Source organism: Mustela nigripes, chromosome 3, assembly GCF_022355385.1.
Source record: "Mustela nigripes isolate SB6536 chromosome 3, MUSNIG.SB6536, whole genome shotgun sequence".
Classification (NCBI taxonomy): domain Eukaryota; kingdom Metazoa; phylum Chordata; class Mammalia; order Carnivora; family Mustelidae; genus Mustela; species Mustela nigripes.
In genome coordinates this window covers 154,085,231-154,111,016 of record NC_081559.1, presented here as the reverse complement: position 1 = coordinate 154,111,016, position 25,786 = coordinate 154,085,231, and the positions used below count along the sequence as shown (strand labels likewise).

General features: G+C 40.9%; 1 protein-coding gene across 1 annotated transcript in view; it reads left to right on the top strand.

The window, feature by feature from the left end:
• Positions 1-441: 441 nt before the first annotated feature.
• The window catches only part of RUNX1T1 (RUNX1 partner transcriptional co-repressor 1), a 128,406-nt gene continuing 103,061 nt past the window's right edge, over positions 442-25,786 (top strand). The window contains 2 exon segments of the mRNA XM_059394840.1: positions 442-627; positions 629-653. Coding sequence (XP_059250823.1) covers positions 532-627; positions 629-653 — 121 coding nt within the window. The 5' untranslated portion in view covers positions 442-531.

The window sequence follows — 25,786 nt, the reverse complement described above, 5'->3', positions numbered from 1 at the left end:
TGTGAGGGCTCAAATAGGTTTGTTTTGCAAATTGTGGCAATTGGGCTGGAGGTGAGATGGTGAATGTCTCATTGTTATGCTCTGCTAAAAAGGGAGCTCTTGATCCCTTCTGACCTTGACAGGACCTCCAAAATGTTCAGTCTGGCCCTGGAACAGGGAAATGCAGTTGGCTAGTCCGGATTCCTTCCCTTTTCTTGGAGGAGGGGCAGTTTGGGGGATATAAGCAACCCCCCCCCCCGGCTGTCACCCTCCGCCCCCTTTGGGGTCCCTCGCGCCCACTTGCTGCCCCCATCCTGAGGCCCGAGCCCCCACCTCCACCATCCCTTTCGGTTTCTTCCCTCCAGCCTGTGCCTCTTCCCTCTCCCTCTCTCCCTCTCTCTCTCCCACTTTTCCTCCCTCTCGCGCTCCGTCTCACACGCACCCTCTGTTTATTTTCCTGCCTCCATCTGGGCCCTGCTGATATTGTAATCACCCTGATGCACGTTGGCTTCTCTCCTCTCCCTCCTGCGCTCACACACTCACTCACACACAATGTGCCATCCTGACAAGCCTTTTACTTCTGATAAGCTCCGATGTGTGTTTAATGAATACAAAGCCGCGGTCTGGGTGCCGCCTCGGCTGCGGCCGCCTCTCCTGCGCTCCTTTGCCAGAAGGTAATCTCCGTGAACGGGGAGGGGAGGCGAGCGGGGAGGAAGGAGGGGTGGGGAGGGGGGAGTGGGGGGAGCGGGGAAGCTGCTTTTCTCTTTCCCTCTCTCCCTTTCCAAACGATTCAGAAGTCGATAAGACCAGGAGAAGTGAAGATGTAACATGTTATCTGTCGCTCCTCTTAGCGGGCGGAGAGAATTTACATTTAAAGATTAGCAGAGGGAGAAAGAGAAATCTGCCTTTTGTTGTGCGGGGTGAGAAGGAGGCATCAGTCCTGGCCTGGACGCTATCTCCCATCACCTCTGCTATCCAGACAGGACTCACCGAGGTGAGATTACTGGAGGGCCTTATCTTTAATTGGGTTTAGTTTTGCCAGTCTGAATAGGTTTAAAGAGACTCGATAAAGGGGGAACAATAGATTATTTATTGACTGAACGCTGAAGCTTTTAGATGAAGAGGGGGAGAGAAGAAGCTGCTTAACAACTTGATTAGTTTATTTTAATTTTTATTTTAAGGTGAGCTTGTCTCTCTCCTGGTGCAGCAGGGAAGGGCCATAGAACTTAGGGGAAATTGAATGACGGAAACATCTTCTTTCCTCTTTAACCCCACCCCCTGCCCTTCTCAGCACCATCTCCCTTATTTTAACAGGAGTTTCATTTACCCCCTTGTGTTTCGGATTGATACACTGAGCAGAAAGGGTAGTGGCTTTTGGAATTGATCATCGGTGTTGGGTTTTGTGTGACTTGTTTTGAATGGGTGTTGAACTGATGCTAGCGGTGGTCCATGAATGAGTGAGAAAAGCAAATGTAGACTACTTTTAATATGCAGCTAATCGATTTGATAGTACGGTTTCAACATGGTTTAGAGAAAAAAAAAAAAAGTCATTCTGACGCCGTCAGGTAGATTGTGTTTTAGACTTGAGACACGGAATTTTTTCCCCTTGGAGTGGGTTTTTAAAAAAAGAAGAGTAAAAAGAAATGTTTTATTGACTCATGAGTGTATTTCTAAGAATTATAGTGTCAACTTTGTAATGTTTTTTAAAGGGATAAAAGTGAAAAAAAATATTGTTTGCCTCGTACACATCATCGAGGTAGGTGTTTCCATAGGTAAATAGGATCCAGTAACTAAAAGCCTAATTAAAATTTGTTTAAAGCCTGGGGGGGGGCATGTTTCCTTGTTGACAGCGGCAGATCGATTGGGTAAGACAATAGAGTCCCATTATTTCACTTCCATTGACTGAACATATTGACATTTCAGGTTTGCTGTTGCCTCAGTGAGCGTGATGAAACACTGAAATTCACAGACCAACTGGTCAGAGTGGCACATATATTACTGTATGTCATTTCTGCCTTCAGGTTACCTTATCACCCAGGCAGAATGGGAACGGACAGCCTGGAATCCTTCAGAAGGGGCAGAGCTCTTTTGGCTAAGAAACTGACAGGTAGCACGTCTTAGGAACACCTTTAATTTTACCCAGAATTGGATGTTACGGAGAAATATGGGGAGCACTTTTATTGAAAAATCTGAGAAGCATCCTGGCTATTAATCTTGCACGTGGTACTTATAAGAATACCCATTTTCAAGATTTCCCTTTACCTACTCCGGTGGTGTCTATAGGGAGCGGTTGGTCACATCATTTAGGTGTTTGCCAGCTTGTGCTTGGGTGAGACCTGTTCTTTCCCAGTTCGGGGTACTCAAACATTAAAGCACCTGCTGAAGCTGTCTCTGATAAAAAGAATGTGTAAAGCCCCTTCCAAAAATAGAGCCTGACTTTGACTTTTGTGTTTCTTGTTTTCTTTTGGTGGTTGGAAAATGAAGATGGGATGTATGTATTTTATGCCCATAGATATGCATAGACAGTAATATGTCAAAATAAATATGTGTATATTCCAAGCAGAGACAGAGAAGATAGTAAGTCTTGTCCTTATCTTCTTAGTGTAATCTTCCCTTTTGTACATTTCACATAGTCTTTGCATAATACAGCTAAGTATTAGGGAGAATTGAGTCAAAGAAATTTGAGTCATACAAAAGTGAGTATGGGAAGAAAACCAGAAGGGACTTAACATATTTTTTTTTACAGTTTAATGAAAATATAAACCTATGATGAATATGCTTTATACACAGCAATTGTTGCCATCAAGTAGGCAACTGATGCCCTTTGCAGTGTTTAGAACAAAACTAGTCCTTTATACCATTTTCATGAAAATGTTAGGTTTCTATTTGATCAGCAGGTGCTGTTGAGATGAAAGCCATGTGTAAATTTTCAGAAGGCCAAAAGTGTCAATTCAGAAAAGGAAAGTGATAAGAGAAAATGCAATCAGTTTTCCTGTTTTCAATTTGTGCAGGATTTGAAGAGCTGTTTTGTTAAACTGCTACATCTGCTCCAATATGAATATTGAACTACTTCCACTAAAAATAACAGCCTATAATTTGGAAGCTACTGCAGTCTTTTGTTAGTGTGAGTGGGTTATTTAAAAACAAAAAAACAAAAAAAATAAAAAAATTAAAAAAAAAGACAATTTTCTATTCTGACAATCTCTTGCTTAATGTGCATTTTCATTTGTTGGCACTTTTATCCTCAGCAGATAAATGGTATTATGCAATTAGGACCTCATCTTGTTTGACTATGAAAGAGGTTTCCATAGGTGACAATCCTGGTAATATAAAAAGGGTTTGCACAAAGCAAAATTTATTTTTAAATAATCTGTTTAAATATAGTTATTTAAAATGAGATAGCTATTCCTTGCATTCTCTAATACTACAATTTTTAACTTACTGCTGACTATTATAACAAAGTTAACACTATTCTATTGCATAGTAAGCATCCTGTGATTTATTTTACCTTTAATATACCTGCAAATGTAAGTTTAAACTAATCAGGGATATTTTACCTAACAGGGCTTTCAGAATAATTTTTTTCATGCTTAAATAAAATGATTAAATTATGCTTGAGTGCCTGCATACAAAAGCTTTAGCTTCTATAGTACTGCTAATCAAATAAGTTTTATGGACAGGGAAAGCACCACATTAGAGAAAAATTGGATGAATTTTACTAGTGACCTTTCTAGGAAAGACAAGTTCTTTGTAAATCATCTAGTATTAAGGAAGAAGAAAACTCTAACACATCTTAAATAATCATAATACAGATAATACTTCATCCTTTTAATAAGAAAATGAATGGCATTGCTATCCATATAAAACTGGGCATAGAGAATTAAGGGAGAAGGAAGACTGATGAAATTTGGATCAGGTTCAATATTGACTCTATCCACAATTGCTAGTGGGTTGACTTGTGGCTATAGTAATTTGTCCAGGTTGAGACGTGATCACTGCTTAGGATCAATTGGAGGCTTTGTAGCTTTGTGGCTTTACACTTGAATGGCCAGACACACTCTTCACAGCTAAACTCAGAGTATCTCCAAAATGGGTTAAGGGGGAGACAGACATTGGGACACAGGAGGAGGATGGATATTAACAAATGCGATGTTTCTTCTGCACCACCAACTGAAAAGAAGTAGTGGTTTGAAGAACAGTACTGTGTGTGTGTACCTGTGATCTGTGTCTGTAATCAGCCAACGAATAATGCTTTTAAGCAACGTAATTTCCAGTTTGAAGCCAAATTGTAGCATATTGTGCTGGCATATCTTTCAGAGACCCGGGCAGCCACGTGGGTGGATTCCCTGGTACAGCACCAAGTACTTTGCCACTTTCAAGAAATGGCGCTGAATCACAGATCGGTGTAAGAAAAGTTTATTTCACAGACACAGGCCCATCATTTTGGGATGTGATCTTCTAGTGAGTTGTTTTGTGCTGGAGCCACATTCAGCATTGAAGCCTCAGAACTTTATAAGGCACCAACGGGAGTTGGGGGGAAGCCTCTTGCGACTCTTTTCAAAATGTGCCTGCTTTAGAAAGTGATGTCCAGGCTCTGACATGAGAACCACTGATGCAGTAATGCCCCACGGTTGAGGTTTAAGGCACGAGACCCTCCTGTGAAGAAGGTTAAGATCTTCAGTGCTGCTAAGAGCCACTAACCTTTTTCACGGACTGCAAGAGATCAACTTTTAAAAATTCCCCTGCTTCGATAGTTCTAATTGAGGTTACCTTATAATGCAGCCCATGAGGGAATCAAGCAGGCATTCATTTTATAGATATTGGTCAGGCTCTCTAAGGCAAATCACCCTTTGGGTGACTAGGGCCTTGAGAATATAGATCTTGTTGAATGAGCACACAAATGTAAAAATTTCCCATTTGTCCCGCAATCTCAGCATCTCCAAGTGCCTTAGGGAATGTGATTGACTAGATTCATTAATCTTTTAACAGCTGCGTCGTAGACCACTTCTGAGGGTGCTCTGGGCTTTCAAGGGCTGCCCCCTAGTTGTTGGTCTTGGGAGAGAGAGGAGGAACTGACAGATATTGGAGACCTACTATGAGCCTGGGGTCTACCCTCACATGTATTGGCATCACTGATTTCTAAGCAAATTATAAAGCAGCTTAAAACTTCATTTCAGAGACTGGCTGTAGTTGATCTTCTGGCTTGGCCTTTTGCCTCAATATGGAAAGCTGAGATCGCCCTGTTTCCCCAATTTAATTACCTGCTTTGTTCCCAAGTTTGATAATTAGAAGCATATTTTCTGAATACCTACCTTGTTTAAATATTCTCCTTAGCAGCCATCAGCCATACATCCATTGTTTTCTTCTGCCCTTGCCTGACAGCCATCCTTGGACACGCCCAAGAGTATGCCAGTTTGTATCCCTCAATACCTCCTAATCCAGGCTTTTCCATTACTAAATTCTGTTCCCTCCTCCGAACACCACCTTCCCGCACTACACCGAAGCCATGAGGTATCAGACTGTTCCTTTGTTGATCTCACTCGGCACTCTCGAGTTGTCTTCTGCCTAGTGTCCCTAATCTCAGTTGGTCATCTGCGTCTCCCAGTCCAGCCAAGGCCAACTTCCTGGTCATTTCTTAAGAGGAGAGGGATTCCATATCGTTTGGAGCTTGCAGGTGTAATTACATAATGTAAAAAGAAGGACATGGTGTGTGTGTGTGTGTGTGTGTGTGTGTGTGTGCGCGCGCGCGCACGTGTTTCACTGAGTAATGGATAAACTGGGGTTCCCTTTCCAGTTCAGTCCCTGTTTTGCTGTGTGGCCTGGGATGAGTGCCACCCCTTAGGTGAATTCTTCAGAAGTGAAATGAAGGGCAGATTTCAGGGACCCTTAGGCTTCTCATCTCTCACATGTCTGAGTCTATGTGTGATGCTGGAAGTAGGCTTTCAAGAATTTTCCACGGTTAGGTGAATGAAAAAAAAAATCCTGAATTTTTAATTTCTGGGGGTGGAGGGAGGTGGGGGCGTGGGGTGCTCCTGATCTCCAATATGGCTGGGGAGAAGGACCATATAGAACATCATTATCTCCTTACTCTTCTCCACTGTAAAGAAGTGGCATTGGGAACAGGGAGGCCTTTTTTTCCACAGCCATCCTGGTGAACATCCTGGTGACTGTCTGAAATTTTAGTTATTACTGGGCCTTTTAAAAGGTGAATGAAGAAGGCATGAGTCTGTTTCTACAGTGAGAAGGAACTGAGGATTTCAGGTTTTGCTCAAGGAAGATAGCTTTTATGCTTTCACCTCATGGCTGCTGGACAAGATGAACTTGATGCTTGGGTGAGGGGCTGGAAGCTAACGCTTGGCGGTGATTGGTTGTGCTTCCTGGGCATTTGCTGTAGCCCGTCGTCTAAAGGTTTGGACCCAAGTCACTTGGAAATTTAGAAAGTGGCCTCTTTAAACCATTTTTTGGAGAGAACCTGGTAAGAAACAGTTAGTTATTTAAATGAACAGTTCAGTATTTAAATGAACAAAAACACATTATTGTTTGGCGAGGGATCAGTTCTTAAGTAAGAAAGACTGAAATTGTCCTATGGCATCGTCTGAAGACATAGTCTGCTATTGGTTTTAAAACCCAGTTATTACCAGTAACACTTTGATTTAGTTTGTACACATTTTAGGCATTATGGGAAGTTTAATCTTAATTTGTGAAATTGTTAATAATGACTAGATCTGGACTTTCTTAGAACTTAGAGGCTATGGCATTCTTATACTTCTGATTTGACCAAGAGAGCACCTTGGCATCATCTAGGATGGCAGTAGGAACTTCTTCTGTTTACTAGGACTATCTGCAATTGACAGGACTTGGAAGTATTGCTATTTTCATCTGTCATTAGAAATGGAAGCCACAGGAACTACTGTTGCTTCATAGGTTGTAGAAGATTTGTGCATTGGCATTCAAGGTTCAGTGAGAGGCCAGACTGAAGTGGTTTCTGTTTGTTTGTTGCCACCAAGGAGAATGTCTTCAAAGTATGTAGGCGGTAAACTCTTAGTTGGTACCAAAATTGACTGGATTGACTGTTGTATCGGCGAATTCAGAGAGATTCCCGTGAGATGTAATGGCAGCTTGTCTGAAGAAGCTCAAGAGCTAGGTGGGCACTAATCACGTGAGAGGAAACAACGCCAGAGCAGTGATGAGCTAGAGGCAGTGGGCCGAGCACTTGGGGAGGAAACTAGCTGTACAGTGCTGTTCTAAAGAGTGCTTGGGAAGTCCCTTCCACTAGACATTTTGGAGAGCACCCTGGTGATACTCAAGGAGGAGGTCTGAGACATACTAGGAAAGCAGGGAATGGTACCTACAGATGCTGGTGTGGAGTTGGGGGTAGGGAACCAGAGCAGCGGCATTGCCAAGAGCATTTCAAATGCATGTCCCATGGCAGAGTATCAATGGTTGGAAAGTCATCCCCCAGTGGATGTCATAAGCATGGTCCAAGTTGTGCTATAAAGACAAAGTCTTAGAAAGTGGGTTGGCCTCTGTGGTTAAAACTCGCTGTACTGTACTCCTTCCCCTAACCTCAAGATCTGGGAAGATGTGAACTGTAAGACAGGTCATGAAAGACTGCTAGTTTATTTTCTGAATCTATGCATATGTTATGTACACAGTGATGAGCAAACACAGCTGGGAAGAACAGCAGATGATATTGGGACTGGAACTGTGGTGTTTATCAGACTGACTTAGTAATCCTTCTTTCCCGTGAAAGTGTTCTTTTTAAGTGACTATTAGGATTCTATAACTTTTATCATGTGTCACTCAAGTATTCTCTCCCATCTAACCCCTTTGCCTATCTGTCACACGTTTTCACTCTCTTCTCTAGCTAGATTTATTTAGAGATGAGATCCACATTTGACCGCTGATGGGAAACAAATGTGGACAATGAATTCTCATCCCTTTGTTTAAATAAGGATAGGTAGGTCTGTTCAGGTTTAAATGGAAGGTAAATGTAATCAATCTCCACTGAGTTGTCCAAGGCAAGCTTTGTGTTGGCTAGAGGGAGCGGGTATAAAATATCAGGGAAAAATATAAATGAAGAACAGTAAAATGAACAACCCATTAAACCTAATTTTCCTATTTTTAATAAAAGTGTATGCTTTTGGGATAGTCCTAGTAATGACCCTTTTTTGAATATCTGAAAGAAAAAAATATTTACTCGTGGCTGTCCATCAGAAGTAAGTTAATAAATTCATTAATATTTAATGAATGCCTACTATGTGTAAAGCCTCGTGTTAAGACGGAGACGCAGACTAGGCAGGTTTGCATACACGTATACTGTATACGTTTAATGGGTATACATGTAATTCAGTGTGTACTTAATTCCCACTGAATGATAAACCCACTCAGGACGAGCAAAATTGCTACATAAGTTAGGGAGGCTTAATGGCTTAACTGATTAAATGGTATAGTAAATGAGATTTTAGAGTGGGGAGTGAGTGGTAATTTCAGCTTGTCTTAAGACAGGATTTATCAAAGTAAAGTTATTGTTTGGGCTTGTGGGCAGTTATAAAGTAGGAATGTGGATGCAGAAAGCCAGATGTGGAAGGGGCTTTTGGAGGACTATAGGGGTGGAGTGAGTGGGGTTGGAGAGAGAGTAAACTGAAGAATGTGGCTGTATCGAAGAGGACCCAAGGGTGATTATTGGCAAATAAGCAGAAAGTACCTAAGTGTCTTGAATACAAAGCATTTTGATTTAAGCTTTATCTTCTGAGGAAGCCAGAAGTTTTTTAAAACTGTGTCCTATAGGACCCCTCAGGGTGAGACTGGGCATGAAGGGTGCCTGGCCCGGGCTCTCAACTTTCATTGGCCCTGGGAAACCAGAATAGTTCTGCTTTAATGATAAATAGCTTTTGTATATTAGATTTCCAAGCTAGGCTTCTTTTGGACGAAAGATGCCATGGTGAAATAGATCTCAATAAATCCAAAATAAAAACAACAAAAAAAAAGGTGTGCTAGACAAGGGGAAACCATGGACCCAATTGAAGTCCTGTTTCTTTCTTTCTTTTTTTTTTTTTTTTAAAGATTTTTATTTATTTATTTGAGAGAGAGACAGTGAGAGAGCATGAGCGAGGAGAAGGTCAGAGGGAGAAGCAGACTCCCCGTGGAGCTGGGAACCCGATGTGGGACTTGATCCCGGGACTCCAGGATCATGACCTGAGCCGAAGGAAGTTGTCCAACCAACTGAGCCACCCAGGCGTCCCTGAAGTCCTGTTTCTTGAGAGCTGGTTTGATTGTGCTCAGTCAGATGGGTGGGAATGGGGGGCGACTGGAGGCCAAGGCCAAGCAGGAAGCTTATGGCTGCAGCTTAGACTTTACTTTAGCTCCTGCTTCAGAATGACCAGGATTGGGTTTGCAGGAGGGCAAGGAAGAGGCAGATGTAAGATGCATTGCGGAGGAATAATAATTAGAACTTGGATACGGGGGTGAGTTTAGGGAAGCAGAGTTGACAACTTGGATTGTGTGTCCAATGCACTTAGCTTGCCAGAATATTTAAGTTATTTTTAAAAGATTTGTTTATGTGTTTGAGAGAGAGAGAGAGAGAGAGCAGGTGAGCTCACATGGGGAGGGGCAGTGAGAGAATCTCAAGCAGACTCCCCACTGAGCGCTGAGCCTGATGTCAAGTTCTGTCCCACTACCTTGAGATGAGGACCCAAGTAGAAATCAAGATGCTTAAAGACCCACTGATCCACCCAGGCACCCCTAGCTTTCCAGAATTTAGAATCACTTTGGATGTTTCAGGAGCAGCTTCCCTACTCCACATAGACTCAGAGTCTCATGTGACTCCAGAAAGAGGTCTCAGGGCCTGTTCGTACATCCCTGCACCAGGGATTCCTGTGGTCTGTAGCTACTTTTGGAATATGGTGATAGGGCTGTCAAGTGGTAGGTGTTCTTTAAAGAGTAGCTGTTGCATTGAGGATTTTTATTGCTGTCTCTGGGACGTGGCTCCCTTATGTGCTTTTGCTTCTTGCGTAGAATTTTGACCTGTTCTGAGATTCCTTCCTTTTTTGTAGGTACCTCTGGGCCAGGGTGGGGGGAATAAAAAGTGGTCAGGTGGGCTGGGTCTGACCCTTAACTTTCTACCAGAGCAGCCTACCTATTTTACATTTTTTAGACACTGAAGTTTTATTTACAGGATAATTTATGAAATTTCATTCAGTCCTAACGTTATGTAGAGGAGAGAAGGCAGAGAACAGAGAGTCAGGAGTCAGGAGGAGTTAATGAAAGAGCTCATGTGTGCTTATAAACCAGGATGTCCCAGAATCAGAAACAACAACAAAAATGTACCAGTTTGGGGACTTTTAGGTCTGCTTCATTTAAATAGTATTATTTCAGGGTATTTCACCTTGTTTTGTCCAGTTTCATTTAATTTGGAAAAACACTGGTGGTTCTTTTTCACTTGATTGATTGATTGATTGATTGGGCGGGGCAGAAGGAGAGGGTGAGAATCTTTTTGTTTTTTTCTTTAAAGATTTAATTAATTATTTAGAGAGAGGGAGAAAACAAACTCCCTGGACTAACAGAAAGCCCGATTGCTTGCTTCATCTCAGGATCCTGAGATCATGACCTGAGCTGAAATATGAATCAGAGTCAGAGGCCTCTCTGACTGAGCCACTCAGGTGACCCCCAAACCTCCCACTTTTTTTTTTTTTTCTGTTTTTATTTTTTGAACTTTAACCAAATCTGGAGTTTGTGGTTTTGTTATAAAATCTGTCAGAATGGAATGTTTTAAGACTATTTTTCTCTGTTGTCCATTGTGCTTGATAAGAATTAATCATAGGCAGTCAAAGAAGGACCTCAGCATAAAAATCCATCTGTAGTGTTTAAAGAATGAGAGCGATTTATATGTGTTGATGTGAAATTATTCCTGAGATATATGGTGATATGGGAGAAGCAGGGAGCAGAACAATGTGTACAGTATGCTACATTTGTCTAGAAAAATTTGTGAAGATAGGTGCAAGCATCTGATCATAGTATTTACTTTGGGGAAGAAAGTGGGGGCTGGGCCTTGGTGGTTGGAAGGAGACTTGTATGACCCCTTGGTCCCCTGAGCGTTTGTGCAAATCTTGTATGTACCTGTTTCACTCACTGTAAAGTTAGAGACTTTACAGCATCAGGCTGGAACTGACTGGTTCTGGGACTCTGCCCTTTGCGGGGGCGCGGGGCAAAGTGATGCTTCTGTCTTCCCTGCCAAAGGCAGTGTGGAGTGTGGAAGGGAAGGGGCCTAACTCTCCTCTCAAGTACTGTACTACTTGTTGAACCTGCTTCTACTCCCCCTGTTCAGCTGGAAATAATTCTCCTCTGGATAATCCTGGCATGACCTCATAAGGCTGTTGTTAGAATTCCAAGAGGTGATATGTATGGAGTATAACCATTAATAAGATCTTGCTTATTCTTAGACTTGGACTTGACCACTCTGGAACCGCCCGCCCCTCCTCTAGAAACCCCCTGTAGGATGTTCTCTTGTGTCTGGATGCTCCTGCTCCGTTGCCTTCATCCAACAGATACTTAATGGATGGTCATGGATGGTCTGGTCCTGTTTGATGCCCCTTTCATTGTGTTCTCTTATCATAGAATGTACAATTTATTGCTGCTATAGTCTGGCTTGTAAGTTTCAGTCATCAAAACACAAAAACAAAACAAAAGGAACCCCAGGTGCACCATCAGCTCCAGGCAAGCTGTGAAGAGGTCAAATCACTTGCATGTTTCTATGTGCACGTTTTATTTTACTGATACCTGTTTTATTTCACTTCTTTACCCTGAAGTTCACAAATGTGCTTTTTGTAAAAGATGAGCACCCTGAAACTGTAAGGAAAATATTGTGTGTATAGACATATTTATGAACTAGAGTTGTCCCTTTGATTAGGGGCCCGACAGGGCTAAAAGGCATGTTAGTTGCTTCCTGCTTCTCCTCTTTCAGATGCCCCCAGGTTATCCCTTAGTTGCCAGGGGCTGTTTTCCATCCTTTGGTTGCCTAGGTCTATTTTCTGGGGAGATTTGCAGGCTGAATGCTTCCCCCCCAGTAACTTCTGCACCCACTTACTACTACCCCACACCCCAGTCTCCTCTTTCCTGTCACTATGGGATCCCAGCCGCTCTGCTGCTTGATGAACTAGCCTTAGAACCAGGGAAGGTACTGGATAGTATGACAGAATCCATCGCCACCCAGGATTCTGGAACTCTGAATGTGGAAGTGAATGAAAAGTGTCACTTTCTCCTTCCTGCTCACATTTCCATTTGAAGAGATCATTTCAGAAGAGCCACTTTCAGTTTCTTAATGTGGGTGCGGGGGCAGCTTCAGACAGATATGCCTGGGAAGGAAGCACAGTGGAGGCCTTTTCCGAGTGAGGTTCACATATTGTCTTAATTAAACCTCACCTGGGAGCGAACTCATTCTGTAAATCACTCCGAGAGGTTTCTTCGCTTGCTGGAGGTCACTCTGCGTGAATGCTGGGGCAAGGTCCCAACCTAGGTTCTCTGACTCCCAGGCTTCTCTGTTCTAGAACTCAATACCGCTCTGCTGAAGTCTTTAAATCCTACCACCTAGGAATTTCCCCCATGAACAGGGCCAACCACACAGACTGCAGGTGGGAATTATACTAAAGTTAAAATGGAAAATTATCAAGACTTGTTGCTACACTTAGAGAAGTTACTGTTTAGAGTATAAAAAAATTCCACAGTTTTATAAGTTTCTGAGGCAGGGTAGGGGGTGGGACAGGCAGGAAAGAGAGGGAAGAAGGAGGGAGAGAGATGTTAGCTGACAGCGAGTGGCAGCAACCAGACCATGTCTGCAGCTGGACAGCTATAGGTCTCCTTTCTGAGATGTAGGACCATCTACCCTGAATGCAGATACTTTTCAAAGTTCCATTTTTCTTTCATGTGAAAGTTGCCAGCATGGAATAGAAGCCTTTATTTGGAGAAATCAGTCTTTGAAAATAATTGGTTCTCTCTTCTCTTGTCTCCCAGAGATGATCCTCCATAGATGAAATTATAGGAATGAAAAAAAAAATTTTTTTAAGTCACAAAACATTAGTTTGTGGTATTTTCCCCTTTTTACTGCAAAGTGTTTCAGGACTGCGGTTTAGTTCCACATATGTTGGAACTGTTTACTGATCATAAATATTGTTATCACTTTTTGTACAGTAGTGACTTTCAAAAAGGAGGAATAATGGTTGTACTAGGTCATTTTGGAGTCATGATCTAATTCTTTTATTTTAGTGCTTTAAACCGTAGTATTAAAATAGGTATTACCAGCTTTCTACTATCAAATGATAGGATCTGAGCCCATGGGATAAAACAGTGCTTGTAGGAGGGGCCCTAAGATAGGCACTTTATAAGTATTCTCTCTTATCTTCATATCAACCTGGTAAGTTAGGTATTACTGTCCTACTTTAGAGATTTACATCTGAAGCTTAGAGAGGTTAAGTGACTTGTCCAAGGTCAAATAGCTGATAAGTAAGTGTAAAAGTTGAGATTCTAGCCCCCCAGAACATGCGTGCAGTGGGTTCCTAAGTGGTTAGTATGTGTAGGCCACAGTTGTTTTAGGATATTTTGTTTTATTGGAAATTAAAGTATATCCTATAACAGAAGAGATACTTAAGAGCTTCCTACTATTTCAAATTGCCTGGTTCATTAACTCATGGATCATCTTGCATAGATTGGTCACCTGCCTTCTGATTAATTTTTTTTTTTTTAAAGATTTTATTTATTTATTTATTTGACAGAGAGAGATCACAGTAGACAGAGAGGCAGGCAGAGAGAGAGAGAGGGAAGCAGGCCCCCCGCTGAGCAGAGAGCCCGATGCGGGACTTGATCCCAGGACCCTGAGATCATGACCTGAGCCGAAGGCAGCGGCTTAACCCACTGAGCCACCCAGGCGCCCCTTCTGATTAATTTATTCCATAAAGTAGTATTTGAAAGGTTTTAAAATAATGCTTTATCACCATGAGAGAAAAGGGTTCTCAGAAGGACTAGATAGTATTTGATTATCACTTATTCAGTATCAGCTGATTGAACACCTTCTGTGAGCCAGGCAACGTGCTAGGCACTGGGTATGAAGACTGTGGAATAAACATGGCCATCTTCCCTCATGGCCCTTTCAGTAGAATGAGTAAAGTGCATCAGGGTAGGTCTGAAGGCATAACGACAGGGACTAAGGTGAGATCATTTTCTTAAAACAGGAAACTCAGTTGGTAAACACGATTAGGAGATAAGCCTGTGTGGAAAAACCACCATAGTGCATTTACTCCTACAGGTTGTGTGGACTTATGCTGCAGTTCTTCTTAATCATGGTTCTTACTGCTCACTGCCAGACTGCTCATGCCCTGGGTGATTCCCATATAGGCCTAGGTATGTGCAGTACTGGTGGGAATGGGCTCGGGTGAACAATGTCTGGCAGGGAGAGGCTGCCAGCCTGATACAGATCATAAATGCCATCACAATTATTTATTTATTTATTTATTTATTTATTTATTTTTAAGCTTTTATTTATTTGAGAGAGATAGAGATCACAAGTAGGCAGAGGGTCAGGCAGAGAGAGGGGGAAGCAGGCTCCCTGCCGAGCAGAGAACCTGATGCAGGGCTCGATCCCAGGACCCTGAGATCATGATCTGAGCTGCAGGCAGAGGCTTAACCCACTGAGCCACCCAGGAGCCCCACCATTACAACTTAAAGAAGAGAAAGTGATCGTGGGCCCAGGAGTGGTCAGGGAAAGGTCTGTGAAGACCACAGTGATTCATGCGGGCTTTATAGCATTTCAGTAGGTAAATTTCATTTGTTGTAGTCTTTTCCTGTGGACTACTACTATGTGCCCAGTACAGTGTTAAGTATGGGGAATAGAGTCATGAGCAAAACAGACGAGACCACCGCTCTCCTAGAGCTCACAGTTTAGGGATGGGGGAGGAAGACAGACAGTAAAGATGTAGTAAGATGACTCCACATAGTGTTAAATCGTAGTGTTAAATACAAGGATGACCATTAAAAATCCATGTTAGAATGATGAGGGGGCTGGTGGTGTTGATGAGACTTTGTTTTGGGTAGTTGGAAAATCATCTCTGAGGAGGTAATACTTGAATGAAACCTGAGTTTGAGAAGGAGCTGGGCCTGCAACAGTCTCTGGGAAGAGGCCTGAGGTTGGTGGACAAAGCCATAAAGATGAGATGGCACATTCTGGGGTGGGGGTGGGAGGTTATCCAGCAAGGAGCTCCATCCTGGAAGGGCGTGGTTGGAACAGAGGCTGAGAAGCATAGGTTAGTGCCAAATTACAGAGGGTCTTGAATATCTGAGTGGCACAAGGCTAAGGACTGTATGCGTGTGTGCATGTATCCAGACCATGGGCAGTTAGCAGAGAGGAGGAGAATCTGGATGAGCTTTTCATAGAAGGTTAAGGAAGCTTGCATAGCTGGGGTATTGAAGTTTAGCTCATGTGACCTATGATGAGGGACACCCAGATAACATAGTGTCCTAATGACCTCCTGTTGGAAATTAAGCATCATCCTAAAGTGTGGCATACATGGTGCTTGGTCGACTACTTCGGATCAGGGGGGAATGCAGGACTGTCCTACCAGTGAGATCATGGAGGCTTTGACAAAGGTAAGCACCAATCCATTGTCAGGCACTGTACTTACTGAGGTAATATTTTCTAAGTCAGATATGATATTACAGGTTCCTTTTGTGATGGTTCCCCTCAGAATACAAAACTAATTGTGTTTTTATTTAGGTAAAGGAGCAGTCTTTTATTGCTATAAAATGTTTTTATGAAAGGAAAGAGAGAAGTTAAGGTCTGATTCAATCCAGGTTGATAAAAGAGTGTGTTTAAAAAAGTTCATTTGTGGAGTAGCTATACGCATATTATTGACTAAAGGAAAAATTGCCCCAAATGTTGATCTAATTCTCTAGAGAAATGTGTTTAGGCAGTGAAGGGATTCCTGGCGGGGACTGAGAAACTCCATAATGGGGGACCGCACTTGGTCTCTTTTGAGGTTGATTCTGATGTGTGTAGTCTTTACATCCTATTAAATTTTTGAAAGATAAACTGATACAAGAATGATTTGCCAAGGCTAGCAACTCTTCCTTTTAAAACCTTGGCTCAGTGTACACATTGAAGGGATGGGGGAGTAAGATAAAAGCATTATAAATATGAGGTTAACTGAATTCAAATAGAAGGTTCTCTCAAGTTATTGCATTCCTTAGAAAATAAATACATTGCGCATATGGTTAAGATTGATCAAAAAAGTATTCTGTATGCCAGTGATTACATTCCCATCTGTGATTAAGGTTTTCTGCCTGCATCTGGTTTTCACATTATATTTCTGTAACAAGAATCCTTTATATAGCAGAGTTCACTTTCTGTATTTTCTATTAGCGGCAGCTTGAACTACTGCACGGATCGCAGATTTACACATGTGGTTTTCATTACTTCATACCATTGAGAAAAAGTAATATTTGTTTGGGAATGTATGTTTTCCACAATTTCCATGGTAATACAACATGTTGAGCCTTTTTAATAACACTCTTGTAGAACTACAAATTGTTTGAGGCATTCTATCCTTGGTGGAGTTTTAGCTTTTAAACTTTTCTCCGTGTATGTTCCCCTCATCGTGGTGTTTAACAAATTGGAGAGCTGAGGATCTGAACAAAGCAATTATTAAAGAGAGAGACATTTTACTATCATTTGCGAGGGATACAGACTTTAGTGTGGGATGTATATCATAGCTATCTGAGTGTATATTTCATCATGTTCAGTAGCATTACTTACTTGATTATTATTTCATTTTGGAGGGCTATTTAATGTGTTGGATGTATAAAACACAAACTTAACACTCTAAAGTCATTATTTTTTAAAAATTTAAATACTAGTTTCTGCTACTTCTTTTTTTGTGGGGGGAGGGTCAGTCTCTTGATTATGATACAATGTTGCATATATAAAATAGTTGAGTGGGGAGAATCCTCAGGGGTAACTTTAGGTTTGCATTGTATATTATTTGAATGTGTATTTCTATGCCATGTTAACATTTAAGAATTTATAAACATGCACATTTAAAATATTTTGTAACACTGCCATCCTGCCAACTTTTCTCCATTCACTTCAGAATGCTCTGATTAAAATAGACACAAATTGGAAAGTGAAACAGTATATTCTGCATGGGGGAGGGGTGATCATTTATAATTGAGAAATTTATCTTCCAAAGGAAGTTTATCCACATTGTAATTTTATGTGCCTCAAAACTGAGATCTTCTACACCATTTTTATTAATAAATCTGGACATTAGGCACTATTTAGTAGCCATGAGAAGGAAGAAATAGACTCTAGGGGATTTGTATGTGTTTCGACTCTTTCATTTGTTCAGTGGGGATATTAACGAGGGCCCACACTGTCATGATCGACTTTTATCGGTTTCTCTGATGGCTTTTGTTGGTGGTTGCTGAAGCACAAAATATTACAAAATATCATTGAATTGAAAAAAAGTTTCTATGTTCTCCTTTTCTCCCATATTATTTGTTTATAACATTATAAAATGTTTTTACATTAGTATAGAAACATTGGAAATAGGATTGTGTAGAAAATGACCCCTATTTCCATCTTCCAGAAATAATCATTGACATCTAGATATATTGACTTCTGGTCCCCCCTCCCTCCCTTGCATCCCACGTCCCGTCTGGTATTTGACTCTTTACATATGGGTACGTGTATCTATGTATTTGGGTCATTTTCTTACTGAAATTTTGACTATCATTTGTTAGGTTACATGGTAAATGAAATGTTCCCAAGTTTCATCTGATTGTCTTCATGATCTTTGCTGAGCTTCAAGGCACTTTCAACTAAGAAATACCTAGTACTGTATTTTTCCTAAACATTGTTTATTTAATTTATACCATAAGGAATAATCAACAACTCATTGCATGATACGGAATCATAATGTGTCCTATAAAGGGCATTGATATTTTATTTATTCTTTTATTTTGTTTATATGTATCAGAATATATTCACCAATTTTAATTTCTAGGGAGTACTTTGGTTTCTTAAAAAAAATAATAGCAATAGCTTTAGTAATACTTTTTGAGACTGCTTTTATAAATCTCTATTCCTTTACATTTACTGAGTTCCTCCCTTATGTGCAAATGATTGTGCTTGAGTTATAGTTCATAAGTTATAAGAATTAAATAGTGATACTTTTTTTGCACATCATGGTAGTAATAGTGGGTGAGTAATAGGCACTCAATAAATATTTGAGAATGGATGAATGAATGAATTCTAAAGCTGCCAAATCTAGCATGAAAAATGAGAAAATTCATATTGCTTTAGAGAAAAAGAGAAAGTAGAGGAAGTTTTTTGATTCGGTAAAATGACTCACCAATAATTGTTGTTACTAGTATTTTAAAACTGGTTGACGCCATAGATTATTTGCGAGTATTTTCAGTTGTTTTAGACTATTTTAGCTAATAATGGCAATGTTTAAATTTCAGAATACTGAAGCACTTTGGACACCACTTTTGAAATAGAATTTAACTTGCAAGCAAATTCCATACAATAAAATAAACATGTAATGTTTCAAAGCCTTTTCTAAAGAAATCATAATATTTGACAGATTATTTAATTTTTTATTGAACAAGGTAAAAGCTAACACATTCTTTTAAGGTATTGATGTACATATATTTCAAATCAATTTAAAGGAGGAGGAGTTGTCAGTTTCAGAATGTGTCTAGCTTTGAGTCAGATGACTGGAGACCTTTCGAGCATGTCCTTATAGGAATTGAGAAAATGGTGATTGTCTTGGATTCTCCTGAAATTTTAGAAGAGCTTGTGTCTGTTTCTTAATACAAACAAAACAAAACTGGTCTAGTAATATCGTGTAAGTGGATGGGTGTGATACTTCAGACTGGTTGTGATATATGCATTTTTTTTCCCTTTGTTGTTGTCAATAGAAAAGATTGATCTCTGGACTGGTGAACATAATATCTGTCCCAGTCAGAAAAGGAGAGAGGAAATTAGCAGAGCGATTGGTGGAGAATGATATCTGTCAAAAGAAACACTTGGAGAGCACTGAGTTTAGTAATAGGTGACTGCCGGAAAAAGGGGAACTTTGAATATTGTCAAGGTAAGGAACAGACAAATGTTTTGATTTTGTAATTTACTTACAAAAAAAGAAATTTATTCTATTTTCCCAATTAATTATAATTGTGAAGTTTTTTTCTTTCTCTTTCTTATTTCTTCTAGAGCCTGTTAATAAAGAATTTGTATTCTATATTAAAAAAAAATTGTCATTGAAATCTTTGGGTGTGGGATTGGGTGGGGATCACTCAGCCTGGCTGGGGGAGCCCTTGTTTGATAGTTTTGGGTCTGAAGATCTCAAATGATCAAGTACCAAATTTTTTTCCCACCCTCTTCTTGTTGCAGTGCTTCTTGCCATGTTTCATAATACATCTGTTATAAGCTGAGCAATACTTGGAGTTAAAGAGTAAAAGCTATGCCATGAATTCTGTGTTTATTGTAACTTGAGATGGTGTTTTCTGAAACAGTTTGTTGACTAAAGCGGGGAAAGAAAGTACGTTTCAATTTATTATTTCTTCTGATTGATTTGGATTTTTTTTTTTTTTAACTTTTAGGTGAATGTTATTTCCTAAGCAGAATTCATGTCCATGGGCACATTGAAAAAAAAAAAAAATCTAACTTTAGGAAAATAGCAACTCTCAACTAAGTATATTACTACCATTTGGCAAGAGACTTCTTAAAGCCTGCAGCATTTCAGAATTAAGGAGAACCCTGAATTATGGGTTCCAGAGAGTTGATGCCTCCTGCAGCCAGCTCCGTTTTAGGTTTAGTGGCTCATGCAGAAGCACAGATGATTAAGGATAAACGGTGCCAGGAAAAAGTTGAGAGTTAACACAGATGTTGTGTAATACTGGTTGGCACTCTAGTGATTGGGAAGGGATGTTTGAAGTTCTTTGACTGCCTGCCTGACTACATGGAAAAGAGGGGTAGCAAAATATTTACCATCTGTGGCCATGGTTCTGGAAATATCGCTGCTGGTGCCCACCCCACAGTATCTACTCTTTCAATTCCTACAAATACTTATTGGCTTGTTCTGTAAGTTTCCAAGAAGGTGCTGGCAAGTGGGGCTGTTTTTGTTTTTGTTTTTGAAAGACCATAGAAAATGAAATAATTCTCTGTATAATTACAGAACCCTTTGAGGTAGCCTAAACGGTGATTTAGTTTCTCTTCCTTTCTTTCCCCCTCCTTCATCTTAGGATGATCTTTTCCAGTAATTAGCGAGAGACAGACATTCAAGAGAGAAGGCCAGGAATTCAGTTGTCTTAAGTAGTCGAGCCATCTTTCACCTCTGTTTCTACCTTCTTACCTCATGTGCGATTGTTACGAAAAATTAATTTTTTGTGGACTCACAAATTGGTTGATTAGACTTCTGAAGTTTGAAAATAGAAGGAAAGGGGTCAATGTCTTAACGGAAACTAGTAATAATAATAGTAACAACAACAACACCAGCAACCACTGCTGGAGAATTTGTCCGTCAGAAGAAAGCACTTGTTCTAAAAAGAGGATATAACCACTTTTTGCCTCGTGTGTCTCTATGGGAGCTCTTAAGAGTATGATAAAATCACCTAAGGTGCGGATTACGAATTGTAAAGGACATCGGGTTTAAAAACTTGAACCAGTGGTGCAGATCCAGAGCGTCCTGGTCTTTACCCTCCCCCAGTCTGTTTCAGTCAGAGCCTCCTCAGGTCTTCATGGGCTCTGTCTGGGCCTTGCTGGCATTGAACCGTGGCAGCAGGGAAGGTCCATATTGAAAGCAAAAGGGCACAACAAAGACACACATTTTAAAGGGACTTAATGCATATTATTTGTTATCCTATGCAAATACCGAATGGATAGCATCAGTATCAGACACCATGCTGAGTTCTTTCTGTCTTTCCTATCCATGTGTGTGCATACATCCTTAAAAAAAATGATGAGTATATGCACACACATAGAATATTTATATATATTTTATAACTTGGGATAGCTATTGGGTTTTCTCTGTATTTTAGGTGGCATCGACACTTTTTTCTTCTAGTTTTTTTCCTTCCTTTTTGTAATGGTAATGGGTGTATAGAAGTATAGGGTTCAGACTCAAGTTGACCTAAGAAGTAGAGAATAACAGAAATCATATACTTTAAATTTGCAGACACCTGGAATCCATTGGGTTCCTGGCCTTGTAATTTGGAGACAGGAAAAGTAAAGAACTATGTGAAGTTCAACAGTCAGGGTTCTAAGTGAGAACGGCCTGAGGTGGCGCCAGAGAGTCTGGTCGGTGTGTTGAGTTTGTGGTGGTGGTGGTGGTGGTGTGAGGGGAGGGTCACGAGGAGACACATCTCCTTCTGTGGGGGTGGGGAGGAGGGGAGCGGGAATGATGCCGCAGGGACAGCTACCAGCTAAGGAAGAAGCTGGTAAAGGCAAAACGCTGCTATGTCCACCCGCCCCCCACCCCCCGGCCCCAGCGTTTTGAAGCATACCCCCAAAATAAGCATAATGCTTGGTCCTCTAGAATGTGGTTTGAAGCTGGTCTTCTTTGATGCTCGCCTTTGTGGGGGGGTGGGTGGACTTAGGACAGCTGGGGAGATCTTGCTCTTATAAGCCCCTAAAAGAAAACACTAAGGGTCCAGTAGTTGTCATACTGAAGAAGAAAAAAATTAAAAATCCATTAGCTGTCTAAAAGATAGAAGGGGAATAGCATGGGAGACAGTTATGACAGAAGAAACTTCTGTTGCAGGGTGGTGTGCATTTGTGTTCATATCATGGGGGGACCTAGTGATGCAGTTCCAATTTATAGATACTGTATGAGTCTCAGTAGCTACGTTTGTATTTTAAAAAGGGTGATTTTTTGAAAAAGAAAGTTAATTTAAGTGGTGCTCTGCACCCTTAAATATTGGTTAGCTTTATTAGGAAAAGAGGAAAGCTATTTCTCAAGTAAAATTGCTGGTTTTTGAGAGCGTCTGCGTTTATTTTTAGTTTTTCTTGGTCATGTTCGAGGGGTCTGATAGCATTAATGGGCTTTACCCCACATGGAGCTTTGAGCTTATTGTAACACTGCACACTGATCCCAGGTCAGTGTGATGCGTGAAATCAATTTATTTGAATCTCTTTGCCTCTATAGGAATTTGGCAGCATGCCAGTTGTTTTCATTTAATGTTCTTTGTGTTGAACACAGACAAGCAGGCATGCTTTTGTATTCCTCTCTCCTTTGGTCTCTGTCTCTTTCAGCCAATATTTTACTCTATGGATTTTGAGATGAAGGAAGAATATATTATTTATGTGATTCTAATCATTGCTTAATGTGTGTGTGTATGTGTGTGTGTTTGTATAAGTGTACCACTTTCATTTCTTTTGAGGGATATTTTTTATATTCCTGAGTTTTAATGGTGACTTTCTTTGTATACAGAGACAGTTTTGTTTAAATGAGTTTTTTGAAACATACTAAACTAGATCATAGGTGGTATTTACTTGCTATAATGCCCATTATCAAAACAGAAAATAACCGTATTAATTGTACAACACAACAAATGTTTAATCTGTGAAGTGGACGATCAGAATCTTTTCTTGGGGAGCTTTTTTTTTTTTTTTTTTATTTTGCAGATTTACACTTAAACACACAGGCTAAAGAAAACAAGGATTATTATTGGAGTATTATTTTCTTTTGAATTACCCATCCTAATTCAGACACCGGTGTTTTGCACAGATTTGTTTTACGTGCATTTAGAGTTCCTGCATTAGGTTAATTTTTTGCTTTTTCAAAATTCTGTGGTGGGGGAGTGGGTTGGTAGGGACCGGGAACAGCAACATTACAGAGGTTTATATTACAAATAGACTCAGACCTTTTTGTGGATGTTTTTGTAGGGAGGATTTGTTTCTGGGTCAGCTTTAGGAAGAGGTGGAGAAGGAAACGGGAGAGAGTGAGAGGAGAATGTTCTGTTGATGCCCCGGGCAGTTCTTGCGGAAGCTGATACGCAGAACCGTGGAGCCCCAGCTTCAGGGTCAGGCTCAGACCCAGAGCCCTGCTTCCTTGTTTAATTACCTGAAGAGCAAAACAGCCAGGCTGAGAGTGTGTGAAAACCCAGTATCTCTCGCAGCCGCCTGGCGTTCTGACATCCTGCAAGGCCAGCCCTGTCTGTCCGCCAGCGTCAGGCTGGCTCCCGCCCTGGGTTCCTTTCTTTCTGGAGGCATTGTGTGGAAGAGGGTTTGGTCAGGAATTTGAGGTTCCTGCCAGTGTGCTGTGTCCCTGCTCTCTCCTTCTGGACTACCCTGACAGATACACTTAATTTTTTTCTTTTTCTTTTTTTTAATGAATTTAAAAGACTGGCTCTTTGATTTTATACTCTGGCCTTGCTCTGAAACATTGTCTCTGTCAACAGCCACAGATATTAACCAGTGGAGAACTGATCTTCCTTAATGGATTCTTGTTTTCCTAATTCCTGTTTACATCGCGTCCTCTGTGGGTTGCCCTTTTAGGTCAGACTCAGTAGCTCAGCGTGGAACTAGGAGTTCAATGGTTGTTTTGATGAGGCCGTTTTAGAACCTTAATCTGGCCACGAGAATAGTCCATCCATCCTTAAGCAAAGGTGATAGAACTTTTAAGGTTGGGTTTTTTTTTTTCTTTTTTTTTCCTTGGAACTGGAACATAGACTGGAGCATTTGCTTTGGGAAGAGCCACACCCTTTGATGAAGCAAGCAGGGGGTGGAGAGAAATAATATTTGGACAACGATGTGTGGCCCATCTGAGGATAGTATAGGATAAATATTCTTAGGAATGCTTGGAGATGGAGCCATTCAAGAGATCCCCAGAGTATAACAAGATGTTATCTTACTGAGAGGAAATCCAGCAGGTTCTTTATCCATGGTGTGGGCTGATGGATGTCCGCAGGGTGGGTGGGGGAGCAGAGGTGGAGGCTGGCGGTGGGGTTTCCTGCAAAGGGTGGGGAAAGTGTGACTACATGTGCAGTGATTTGGTTTTTCCAACTACTTCATGCGGATTCTGTCGTGCAGCCTTAAGGGCATTTACCTTTCTGATGCACATATGTGCATGCCATTAATGCTAGTGGGAACTATAGGTAGATAAAGAGAGGGAGCAGCCTGTACCTTTGTCTTGTGTACCAACACCACTCCAGGGAACTGATTCCATTCTTTGCAAAGAAGAAAGGAATTGGCCTTTGTAGGGAAGAGTTCGGTAGGGATGATTCTCAAAACTTCCTTTTCGCACTTATGGAGGTAATGTCAGTATTTTGTGTACTTATATCCCACTCCCATAAAAAGTATATGATCGCTTAAATAATTGGATTAGCCCGGTGCATCTTGTGAGGGAGCTGGCGTCTCTATGGTCTGTTAGGCACCAGCATAAACAGCCCTGCCGGAAGTGTGATGTGTATCCTCGGGCATGTGTGTGTTTATTTATGTATCAGCCTGGTGCATTTCTTTCAGAGCATTTCTCTTTTCAACCGCCGCATAAATAGGAAAAAAGAAAATATATAAATATATTTGAAGCCACAGTCAGCGTTAGGTACTGGTGTCCTCCTCCACGTGACAGGTGCGGGGTACCCTACTTTCCAGCTCTAACTTTTGGGTAGTTCTGTCCCCACTGGAGCGTTCTTTAAAGATTTTATTTATTTATTTGACAGAGATCACAGGTAGGCAGAGAGGCAGGCAGAGAGACAAAGGGAAGCAGGCTTCCTGCTGAGCAGAGAGCCCGATGTGGGGCTCAATCCCAGACCAGAGCCTCAGGCAGAGGCTTTAATCCACTGAGCCACCCAGGCTCCCCCTCACTGGAGCTTTCTTGAATGCAGGTAACAGTAATGCCATTGGTAGCATTAAACCTTGGCAGCAGAAAGTGTGTAACGTGAGAAAAGCTTGGAGGACTCTAAAAAGCAAAAGGAGAAAGTTGTGGCTTGCAGGTGGCATCAAGAATTACAGAAGAAAATGCAAACAAGGAAGCAGGGTTGGTGCCTGGCACTGAGTGTGCTTAGTAGGTGTGAAATGGCAAGAAGAAAGGAGATCTGTGGAAGACGAAAATGGGAGGAGGTGAAGACCTCTAGAAAAAAGAAGGGAAACAGCCATATTCTGTTAGTAACTGTGAGCTGCGTCAGGAATGAAAACAGGACACTGTGATATAATGGGTAAAAAGAAAGTCACAGTATTCCCAAATTTTAATGAGATTTCGGTGTATACTATTAAGAGTACACTTAATAAAACATCAAGAGTGAGAAGTCAAATTTCCATACAGAGTAAAGGAATTGAGCTGAGGTCTGTTCAGTGTATTTAAGAATACACAGCATTAAATTCTATTCTGCCTGGGCTTGTGTGGGGAAGGGGCATGCCTGATGAAAGCCAGTAGGATCAGAGTAAAACACTGATTAAAAAATTTACCTTGGTGAAAAAGCAGATATACTGCGCTGGGTATTATTTGAACAAATAAAGTGGTTTTGGAATGAAAATTTGTAATGGAATCCATCGTAGCTAAAAATCGTTTTGAGTGCCTTTGAATTTGTTTACAAATGTGGCAAATTAGTGTGTGTGCAGATTTTGATAAATTGTGGAGAGATAGAAGTGGAGAGTTTGTTAGAGGTAAAAAAAAATATTCCTATGAGAAAACATGATGAAAAAATTCTGAGACTTTTTTTTTTATTGCTGTGTATTTGCTCCACCTGGTGGATTTTGTTGAAAGTGTTTTAATCCATGTTAATGGAAAGGATACCCTTTATACCATTTATAGGAAGATGAATC